The 11256-nt window shown below is 38.1% G+C and overlaps 1 protein-coding gene across 1 annotated transcript; it reads right to left on the bottom strand.

Moving 5' to 3' along the window:
- Nucleotides 1–1096: 1096 nt before the first annotated feature.
- Nucleotides 1097–10922, bottom strand: LOC139949999 (uncharacterized). The gene is made up of 4 exons (XM_071948616.1): nucleotides 10807–10922; nucleotides 8599–8727; nucleotides 7646–7718; nucleotides 1097–4735 (listed from the first exon to the last, which is right to left on the bottom strand). The coding sequence occupies exons 1-4, from the start codon at nucleotides 10810–10812 to the stop codon at nucleotides 4584–4586; spliced, it is 360 nt and encodes a 119-aa protein (XP_071804717.1). The 5' UTR covers nucleotides 10813–10922; the 3' UTR covers nucleotides 1097–4583.
- Nucleotides 10923–11256: the final 334 nt, after the last annotated feature.

Below are 11256 nucleotides of genomic sequence, written 5' to 3'. Positions count from 1 at the left end.
GCGTCGGTTCCGTGTTTGAGTTGGTCAAGAGGCAGATAGCGCCCTCTTTTGAATCAATTCCTTCAGCCCAATAATGGACTCACAGCCAGGGAGGCACGCCCCACACCCAGTAAATCAAACTCCCATAGCATACATTGCATTAAAAACTGTTTTTTCAAAATAACAGATCTCACAGCTTTTTACAGCAAGGGAATTTTTTTTATTTACTCCTATCTGTCTAGTCAAACGGGGCGAGTCCCTGGGGCCCGTCGAGTTACCGTTGTTCCCCCTGCAAGCCAAATTACCCTTACAGTAAAAATCTTGATAAAAGAACCAATGTTCCCTCTTGGCAAATAGCACCATTTTTAGGGCCCAATGTCATCCAAAATACATCAAGTTGGAAGTCAACAACCACCATTGTCACATGTTTAAACCGATGAAACCCCCTTTTTTTTGGGGGGGGGGGGGTCTCTAAATCTGTCTAATATATTTTAGGGGCCTATACAACATTATAATGACCTCAAACTCACTGTTTTTTCCTTTATTTGGTGGAATGCACCCCTACAAACTATTTTGCAGTACAATTTTTACCTGTTGAGTTGTGTTGTTGTCTTCTTCATACCCGCCAACACAGCAAATTTAAGTAAAATATAGAAATTTTAATCAGATTTGTTTCTAGTGTAAATGCACCCACACCTACAGTCCATGAGTATTTGCAAAAAGACAATAATGGGGGCAAGTAACAACGTTTCAATGGATTAAGGCATTGCAAGATCCAGAAAATTAAGATCACAACCATAAGTTTTATGAAGGGCAGCTTCATTACCAAATTCACATCTTATTTTTCAGTTGAATTCTCCAAAATAGGAACGGTCCCTAGAAAATAGGGATGTGGTTCTTGGAAAATGGTGAAACATAGCTGCAGTATAATTGCGAGGTTTTAATTAACTTTTTCTTTTCCAAAGAAAAAGTCAATTAGTGTTATTGCATGTATAGGCCTATACTTTCATATACCTTACTGTAGGTTGGGCATACAGCTTGAAAGAAACCTGTGCACCAAAGAAATAAGAGCAACTAACACATTGCATCATTGAGGAAATGAATTTTATTTGAGCACTGCATGGCAGCAGTTCTTGTAAACCAGAAGAATAAAATCTAAGCTGCCGTTTAAAATAGACATTGTATTGGTAACGTGCATGTGTCGTTATAAAATAATATTCATAAATACCCCCGACAGTTTCTCTAACTCCTATTGGTGGAGACTGGTCACGTGGGGGTGTTTAAACGGTTGATAATGACCAGTGTTTATAACCGGCTGGCTTCAAAACATAAATTATTCTCGTTCAAGTTTTATTAAACTTAAAAAAATATAATTATGTGAGGCAATACAATTATTTGTTATTTTCTTGAATATATATTGAATATATAAACATATACCTATAAATATAATATCATAAAAATATAGAACATCGTCTAGGCCTAATACCTTGAGTCTCCACAAAAACTACACTTTCGAAATGGCTGCCGAATACAAAATATATGATTCTAGGGGAAAAGGTTTAGATCAAGGCGTAATGGATAGCTTATGGACTCAACTTTCATATGACACCAACAAGTCTATAAAATAATTATTGCTTGTTTGAGCACTGCTCACTTTTGTAAAGGGATACGAAAATTAGGTTGCGCAGGAATTAGCCTTCCCTTTGTGGGGGGGGGGGGGGTAAGTCCTTTGATGCTTACCATATCACTTTGAAAGGAATACTTGCTCAAAATAGTTTATACTATCAATGGCTACAGTGCTTTTCACTAGGTTTTTATCATTGGGTTGGGTTTTCATGGACTTTTCCCCCCAGTTTTAGTTTTCCTTCCCACGTGTAAAAACTGAGATTTCTTCAACATCTTTCTTTACAAAATAATATCTACATGCTTATGGCTTGGCAGTGTCAGCAAAATGCTCATTATGTCAAGTATGTGGCCCCCCTCCCCCCAAGAAAAAAATAGTTCTGGCAACATTTGGGGCCCTCTGCCCCCATAATCATAGAGGCACGCATACAAAAGTATTTCTAAGTTCTAAGATATTTACCTACAAGCACGTGCCATAATTCTTATGTAGGACCTATAATTAAAATACATGAAAATAGCTCCCAACTGGTTTGTTTTCCAAAATATATAACATAAGTCAAGTGGAGGAGAAATGAAATTGATAAAATCTTAGAAAATTGAATGAGCTGTTGCAAACTGCTTTCAAACCAAAATGACCTGTGGTATAAATGCAGAACATACTTAATGGCCTGATGTTTCAACCCTGCCAGAGTTTTCTCGAAGGCTAAATGAAATAAAAACTCATAGAAAAGGCAAGGGATGGACAAACAAGAGGGTGTCAATTTGGGGTAGGGGGAAGGGGGAATACTAGTTTGACCACGGGTTGGGCACATAAACGACAAAATCACACAGCACACCTGTTTTATGTGCAACTTTTTTGTGCTTTATGTGTTTTATGTTGTCACTTTAATGGGTTGCATTTTTACCATCGGTTCTTTTGGTAGGTAAATGCAACAACTAATTATAAATTCTCTCTAACATATATTTAGTCAAGCGACCAGTTCAAATCAAACAAATTGCTTATAAAACCTTCACATCCTACTACTATTTAGAGCATGAGTAATATTATATATAATTTTTTTAAATACCTGCATAAAATATCTTTAAAATGTTAGAGTACAAAAAGAACAACATTATATGATATATACGTCCATAGCAGCTGCATTAAAACCAGGGGATACTTTCACAAAGAGCTGAATAAAAATCTATAAAAGTGTTAATTCCCAAACTGGTGACCACCACTACTCTGCTTTAAATGGCAATTCATCTTATGAACAATGTGCATTTATAAACAAGGCATAATTAATGATAAACTGAGTACTGAGCAAGGGAAGTGTCGTCAAAAAGCTACTTTATACCAATACCACTATACCAGGGAAAGTCTCATCACAAACCTCTAAAGTAAGACAAGAACTAAGCCCGAATACATGGAGCTTAGCACAAAATATTTATGCTTAACAGAATAAGGTTACCAGCCAAGCTACCCTTGCACAAGTACAATTTGTGACTGGTTTCCTGCTAATTAATTCTGATCAGCAGAAAATTGTTCCAGTCACCTTGAAGTGGTATTTTGTCAAAATAAAGCTTTTGTCACTAAAATGTGTGTTTTGATAAGTGGAATATGAATAAACAGTTAAACAAGGTTAAAAAAACAATAGTTTCCATTTTATTTAAAAATATAAAAGTAGGCCCAACCCGGGAGATGCTGTTCGTGACGTCACTCGAGGCACGATCATTGAATAGAGAAATGAGTAGTCTGATCAGTATAATGCCTATGTACAGAACTATGGCCATGGAGCAGATTGTATGCGCGCACTGTATGGCTGCTGTGCAGACGGTCCACTCGGATTACCCAGCAGGGTTAATCACATGCAGTGCCAACACAAGATAATGACGCTTGGCGCAAGCTAAAAACATGCCCTGAAAGTTGAAACAATACCCAATTTTGATAATGTTAAGCAAATGCTCCTTTAGGTTCGTCATGTTTTTCAGGTACCTTCTTCGACTTCCCACTAGCTGAACAAATTGTTGGGATGGCTTCATGGCTTAGAAAAGAACTTTTCTCTTCATGTAAAAATGTGTGGTGTATTCGGGATTCTCAAAGCCATTGGCTTGAGGAGTTTGCTGCACAGTGCTGCAAAATACGTCGGACTGGACAGTTTTGCAAACTGACCCCATCTTTAGTTGTTTTTCTGCATCCAGCAGCAATACACCTGGTCGACGTTGCCAGGAAAATGCAAGAAAAAAACCTTTTTTTTTTTTTAAATGACTCACGACTTTCATGTATTTGCAGGTACATGTGTTCGATGGAGGCAAAGTCTGCTCGATTGACATCACAAAAGGGGTAGGTGGAGTCACCCCCCAAACAACTTTATCTATTTTTTAAACATGTAAATTGTTACAAACAATTACTAAAAAAAATGATTTTATTGTCAATAAACATAAACTCTAATGTTTGAAGAAAAAGAACTATATTTCCAAGTGACTTTAAAGATGCTATTTCAGATTTTTGACCAATTTGACCCCAAATTTTGATTTAAAATTCAATAGGTATTTTGATAGGGGTCGAGGAAGTTACAAGCTTTCATTTGAGCTATTGCTCGAAAAAGTCAGCCAATTATTAGTAGCAGAGAAATAAAGTGCTCAAAATTAATTTTATATCACGTGACCTATTCTTATGTGTTTTATAAGAAAAGTTTTAAATTTTAGTCATGGTTCCTGACCATTAAAAGTAAAACTTAAACTTTTTTTTGTTAGAGCGGGTGATACTTTTTGAAATACCATTCACTCAAAAAAATCTATTTTTTAATGCTTGGGGCCAAAAATCTGACATAGCATCTTTAAGCAACATCCTCTGCTAAAGCAGCTCTAAGAATTTGGAGCCTAGTGTACATAGTTTGCTAATGTAGCATATTATGATATAAAAGCTGTTAGATATAGATAGTAAAATATATAAATGTGTGACCTGGATCAATACAATTCAAGGCAAGTGTCATCAAGACTTACTTGGGCAGAGGCTGTTCCTGGGGTGGAGGTTGAAACTGCCCCTGGGGTTGAGGTTGAAACTGCCCCTGGGGTGGAGGTTGAAACTGCCCCTGGGGCTGGTAGGTCTGGCCAGGCTGCAAGACAACCTGGTTTGGGTAGGCCACAGTTGCTACAAATAAAACAAAAGAAAGACTAGAGATTGAGAGTTTGTGAACAAACTCAAGGTGTTCCGTTTCCGGGAGTAAAAGCCTGGATTCAAAAACAAATATTACACCTTGCTTTGTTCTCAAGATTTGTAATAAATGATTCAAATTACAAAAACTGTCAAAACCACATGATTACGTCATCTAGTAAAAGTGTATGTTTGGTGACGTCATCGGTAATATTTGTTTTAAACTAAACCAGACCTTTGCCAGACTTGTATGGTGTGATGGTAAAGCATCAAAGGATGTTTATTTCGACCTAAAAGACAATAAACCACGCCCTTTCAAATCATTTCACAGTCACTTCCCATTTAAACAGGTCAAAAGGTCAACGAATGTTCACCAACATATACATTTCTGTCAAGTACGTAAAGCCCTTTCATATGATGTACAAATTGTCAAAATAGCTTATGTAGTTTAGGAAATATGAACTTAGGAAATATTGACTGACGACTGAAGAAAAGACTGTAAGGGGCATGTATGTTTTAACTGCCTTATTGATAATATTTTTAAAAAGTAAAAATTACTCAAGAAAGGATGACGTCATCATGACCTAACTAACACATTATTCCACTCCTATTGCATATCTAACTATGTGCTAAGTTTCAAGTTTATACGAGTTTGGGAAGTGTGCTTTTGTTCGAGGACAAGGGACGAAGAGAAGAAGAAGATGAAAATCTGGATTGTTTTATTTATTTGTTTGTACTAAAGTTTTGTTTAATCCGGCAGTTTATTTTAGCAAGACCACTCCTAATTGCTTGGGCCTTATGCTTTAACCATTCTGTTTTCTTTGAATGTTTTGTATTGTAACATCCATGTCTGTGCATTAAGGTAGAAATAGATTAGTTTACGTAACGTCCTTTCCTACTAGAGAAAGTTTAAAAGGGCTTAAGTTATTCCAGAGATTTTCTTTCTTCAAAATATTTAACTCAAAATAACTTGGATAGTTGTTTTGACAAATAATCAAAACAATTGATGATTATGCTAAGTTCAAGAAGTAATAGATTTCGTAATACTGACGTGAATTCCGTGGGCCCAAAACGCCCTTCACCCGGGGGGAGTGGTCGATCGATGTAACGTCTCTATTCTTCTCGGTGTTTAACCAAAACATGACCAATGCTCGTCATTTTGTACTGTTGTTTTCTCACATAATTAAAAGTCCCATGAATCACTGAAGTAGGGGGCCATCTCAGCGAAACTTCGTCTTCAATTCCACATTGACCACTAAGCCATCAGAAGGTAACATTTGAACAATTTGACGCTGAAGATTGAAATGAAATCGTTTTCGCAGCGTTCTGCATAGCTATATAGCTCTATGCATATCACGCTATGGTACAACAAACTTGGCAGCATGCCACCAAATAAATTATGCCTAATACACTACACGTGTAAGTCACAAGTGTTACGCACAACCAATGGGGAAATTTCGTAGTTCTTTATACAAGAAATTGTGAATTTTCAAACTCGATTTTGAACCAGAAGACGAGACCAAAATGGGAGGCATTTACGGAGTTTTTAACAAACTTTCCGATGATGTGTCGATTGTAACAACCCATCATGTAGATCAAAAGTTATGATTTTTTGAAATAATGAACTATGAAAATTCATAACTCAAGAATTGATGACGTCATCGTGACATAACTCAAACGGTTTCTTCTCCTTATACATATCTAACTATGTGTAAAGTTTCAATTTTATATGTGCTTGGGAAGTGTGATTTTTTTAGCGGACAATCGCCGCTAATCAGCAGAATGGATGATCACTGGAGCGTGCTCTGCTGCGCCGCTAATACACCACGTTGTGTGTATGCCTACGTGCAATGTTTATGCACATACCAATGGGGATTTACGTTGTTCTTTAGACGTGAATTTTGAAATTTTCAACCTCTCTTTTGAGCCGGAAGACAACATCAAAATGGGGTCATGTCTGTGAGGCGTTTACGGAGTTTACAATGACGATTCCGATGATGTTTCGATTGTAAGAATCCCTCATGTAGATCAAAAGTTATGATTTTTTGAATTAATAAACTTTGAATATTCATAACTCAAGAATTGATGACGTCATGATGACGTAACTCACACGGTTTCTTCTCCTAATAAATCGCTAATTATGTGTGAAGTTTCAAGTTCATACGAATTTGGGAAAGGCGCTTTTGTTAGCGGACAAGGGACGTGGAGAAGAAGAAGAAGAAGTATGAAGAAAAAAAAAAAAAAAACGAACAAAAATAAGAGGTGTTTCGGGCTGTTGGCCCGAACACCTAAAAAGGAAAAAACCTCATGACAAAAGAGACTTCTTCTATGGCCTCTCTACTTAATTAACAGCACATACTAAATAAATAAAAATGACAAGTTTTATGAACATGAAAACTAGGTAGGCACAGTTGTATCCAGTATTGACGGCAAAAGGTATATGTATTTACAGCTGGGCCCACTTTCATGGCTCTGCTTACCACCGAGTTCTGCGCTTACAATCACCATTCTCGGCTTACATTCAAGCGCCCAATTTTTGCCCTAGCTGTGTTATAGCATAGAATGTCGTACACATGGGCAAAAGTCAAAATTCCTCCCTAACCTGTGACTATACGCTTGAACTAAGCACAGAATTCCCTGCTTCCGCAAGTGCTAATTCTTTGGTTACAGTAAGCAGAGCCATGAAATTGGGCCCAGATGTCTGCGATAGATTTGCACTAATCTGAGTAACCTAAAATTTCCGCGCTAACTGTGTAAGCGTAGAATGCCTAGTAATGTGAAGTACACGCGCGTACCAGCCAAAATTCCATGCTAACCCATGAAATTCATGAAATTCGGCCATGTCTGCAAAATTCGGCCATGTCTGCAAAAGATTGGCACTGAGTAACCTAATGCATGGACACTTACCACCAGAGTTGGTGTACACACCCTGTGGGGGCGCTCCAACCACCATCTGTTGTGGGTAGGTGTGGTAAGTCACCTGTTACAAGGAAAGAACAAAACATTTCATCAGAACAGAAACAATAAGTCAAGAAGAACATTCACAATGTTATTTAGAATGGTGGTCCTTCCATTTAGGAAGTATAGGTTATATCTGGAAACCAAACTCATATAAAGTTTGCAGAGGCTCTATAATCCAGGCCAAAGTTAAAAAATTAATTATTTGTTCGCATAGAATCTAGCTATATGTCAATGCAGGGGTGATGGGGCCAACCATATCTCCACAAAATCACATAATGCTGGGTACGTACAGGACTTGTGTAAGCACAGAAAGTCCTTCAGGGCCAAAAAGTGTAGTTTGACATTCTTGCTGGAATCCTGCTGGAAGCCCAGCGAGGATCCATTAGGAATCCCGCCGGAAATCATGGCAAAGTATTTTATAGGGATATCATAGCAGACAATGACAATAAGTTCTTCAGTAGCGACCTTCACAATTGTCTGGACTATAATTGTTATATAGTGCATCCGCATCAGTGCGCTTTACATTATTGCCCTGGTCATAGGGCCAATAACATCCCTGTAATGTTTCTCAGCTCCCTTGTGAGTATATATACAGCCCTGAGCTGCCTGATGGAAGGCGCTTGTGACTTTTCATACACAATATCAACCTCTACCCTCGCAGGTACCCATTTATACCATTTATAACCCTGGGTGAAGAGAAGCAATTATAGTAAAGTGTCTTGCTCAAGGACACAAGTGTCATGACCGGGATTCGGACCCACACTCTGGTGAATCAGCACAAGAACTTGAATTTGATGCTCTTAACTACTCGGCCACGACACTCTACATTTCCACAGTCGCTGTTGACCGATCGCCTTGACTTTGACACTTGTCACATAAAGGCATGTGTAAAATCTTACCACGGTCTGAGGAGCGGAGTTGCCATTATAATGGAGGCCACAACAAGTTAAACTGGCTCCCACAATAGAGATGACAAACTCTGCAATGGCTATCACCAGGAGGCACCAATCAATTCCAAGCCGTGGACCCTAAAATGACAACATCATTTTATTACTTCAAAACATCAGATCAAAAGTACTTTGTCTAGCATTCAATCACCTCGAGTTGAGTGCCTAAACATAACTGGGCAACAGAGGGCGCCATTACTTTGCTGGATAATCTACCCATATGAGATTGCCCATATTTCCCCCATGATGGGCCCTTACATATTATGTCCATATAGGATTGGCCAAATTTACCGCCAACGGGCCATAAAATTGGCCTGCGGATCCTTCCTATCACATTTCTTTGAGCCTGGCACAAAAATGTGGGCCCCTGCCCCCCTTCCCGTAAAAAAAATAATTAATCCGTGCAGGCCAAGAGTAGCTTTAACTTACATACGGTATAGCCAATCCAGCAACAAACGCAACACCAAAGGCTGTCAGAGTGCTTAAGATATTATTACTTCAAAACATCAGATAAAAAGTACTTTGTCTAGCATTCAATCACATCGAGTCGAGTGTCGAGTTCCTAAACATAACTGGGCAACAGAGGGCGCCATTAGTTTGCGCCATTACTTTGCTGCATACCTGATACTCTGCCCAAATGACATTGCCCTCGTTTCCCCCATTGGCCCTCACATATTATGTCCATATGGGATGCCCAGATTTTTCCCATATGAGACCCATAAGGGTCCTTTTATATATTTACCCATATTCGCCTAAGCGTTTATTTACATGAAGCTGTATTTGCCTAGGGGCATGCACATACAATAGTTTATCTGGAAACATTTATCAAATAAATGATTTAATAATTTAAACATTTTGTATTAAACCATTGGAAAGAGGCCCCAATTCCCCTTTTTATTATGTCAAACTTGTCTTGTTTGGACAGGTGCCATAATGATTTACAGTTACTGATAAACATAAGAAGTTTAGACACTTGAAAAACTGAACAAACAAGTAATTTCTTGGACATTAAAAAATACTGAACTCACACCAAATTGTCGTGCCCACCCCCCCTCCCCGTATTTAAAAAATCATTCATAAATACCTCAGACAGTTTGCTGTACTTATTGGTGGAGAGTGCGTAACGTTGGGGTGTTTAAATGGTTGATAATGCCCAGCTGGAGCTTTGTTTATAACCTGTTGTTTTCGGATACTATAGGTAATTACTCAAAATAATTATTAGCATAAAACCTTATTTGGTAACGAGATTGATGGTATAAAACATTGCGAGAAACTACTCCCTCTGAAGGAGTAATTTCCCATGAATTTGATTTCGAGACCTCAGATTTAGAATGCGAGGTCTCAAAATCAAGCATCTGAAAGTACACAAATTTGTGTTACAAGGGTGTTTTCTTTCATAGTTTCGGAAAAGTTTCCGTACGGCGCCACCACTTTTTCATTTGATATGAAATAATACAGTATCTAATTTACCTCAATGAGATATCCCTTTTTGTAAAAATGAGTGAAAAAGTGGTGGCGCCATACGGAAAGTTATCCATAGTTTCTTTCATGGTTTGTTATTTAATGCATGCTTATGTTGAGATACACCAAGTGAGAAGACTGGTCTTTGACAATTACCAAGTGTGTCCAAGTGTCTTTAAAACATTTTAGCCCGCCCCATCTCATACCATTCAAGATCATCCCAGGTAGATAAAGCTCAATTCTCAAATTAATTTTTCATAATAACTGTCATCCGTTTATACCTGTAGATTCGGGCTCTGCATAATGAAGGCTAAATGAAGCCTTATAAAACGCCCATCCAATTCACAGAAGAACTTACTGCAAAAGTCCTAGTAGCAAAGTTGTATAGAGCAGAAGTGAATGAAACGTACTCCCAGGCAACACCATTGTCTCGCCTTCAGTTGAGGCATATTTAGGGGAGTGGTTGCTTCACAGTACATGAAAACAGCGATGAGTTTTTACTGTTATTGAGTAGGTTCACTATTCTATAATGTAATAGTAATAGTACACTATAATTCTATTAAATCCACGAGTAAGCTTTCTTGTCCTAATGGTATCTTGGAGGTAGAATTATAAGCCGACTACAGGGACGTGTCCCGCGGTGCTAAACAAAATAATTCCAAAGCTATTATTATGTCCTATGATTTAGTAAACTCTTACCTGCATTAGAAAGGTTTGCAAAATGTACCGAGAGAGCAACAGTCACTGTCCATCAAACGGCAGCAAAATGGAGGGTATACTAAAAATGTGCGAGTTCACTTCGTTTACTGCACGCACGGTCTCCACGCAGTATAAGCGGTTAGAGGAAAATGGCGCCCTCTTTTGAATTAACATGCACAACCGTACGGTCGCGCGTGGGTTATAATATCGCAGGACTCGGATTACTGCGGTATCAGATTGTAGTTCTTTTTTTCTTTCTTTTTTTCGAGTAAAAACAATCTAGTTAAAAATATCGGTGGAAATATTTCTGATAAAGGAAAGAGGAGCGGCTTTCTTTTCCCGACTGGACGAATTATTGCTGACAATGTCTAGCAACAGAAAATTGCTATTTATCATGACAAAGTTTCATTCACATTAATGTTGGTTTTGTTCTTGAACAATTTCCAAATA

This window comes from Asterias amurensis, chromosome 17 (assembly GCF_032118995.1).
Source record: "Asterias amurensis chromosome 17, ASM3211899v1".
Classification (NCBI taxonomy): Eukaryota; Metazoa; Echinodermata; class Asteroidea; order Forcipulatida; family Asteriidae; genus Asterias; species Asterias amurensis.
Note: the sequence above shows the minus strand (reverse complement) of the source record. Positions and strands in the feature narration are given on the sequence as shown.

Excerpts from the sequence above, each read along its gene's own strand:
- LOC139949999 (XM_071948616.1), bottom strand. Across the intron at positions 7,719-8,598 it reads ACTCCGCTCCTCAGACCGTG|GTGACTTACCACACCTACCC; the intron begins GTAAGATTTTAC and ends TCCTTGTAACAG. Across the intron at positions 4,736-7,645 it reads TGTGTACACCAACTCTGGTG|CAACTGTGGCCTACCCAAAC; the intron begins GTAAGTGTCCAT and ends TTTTATTTGTAG.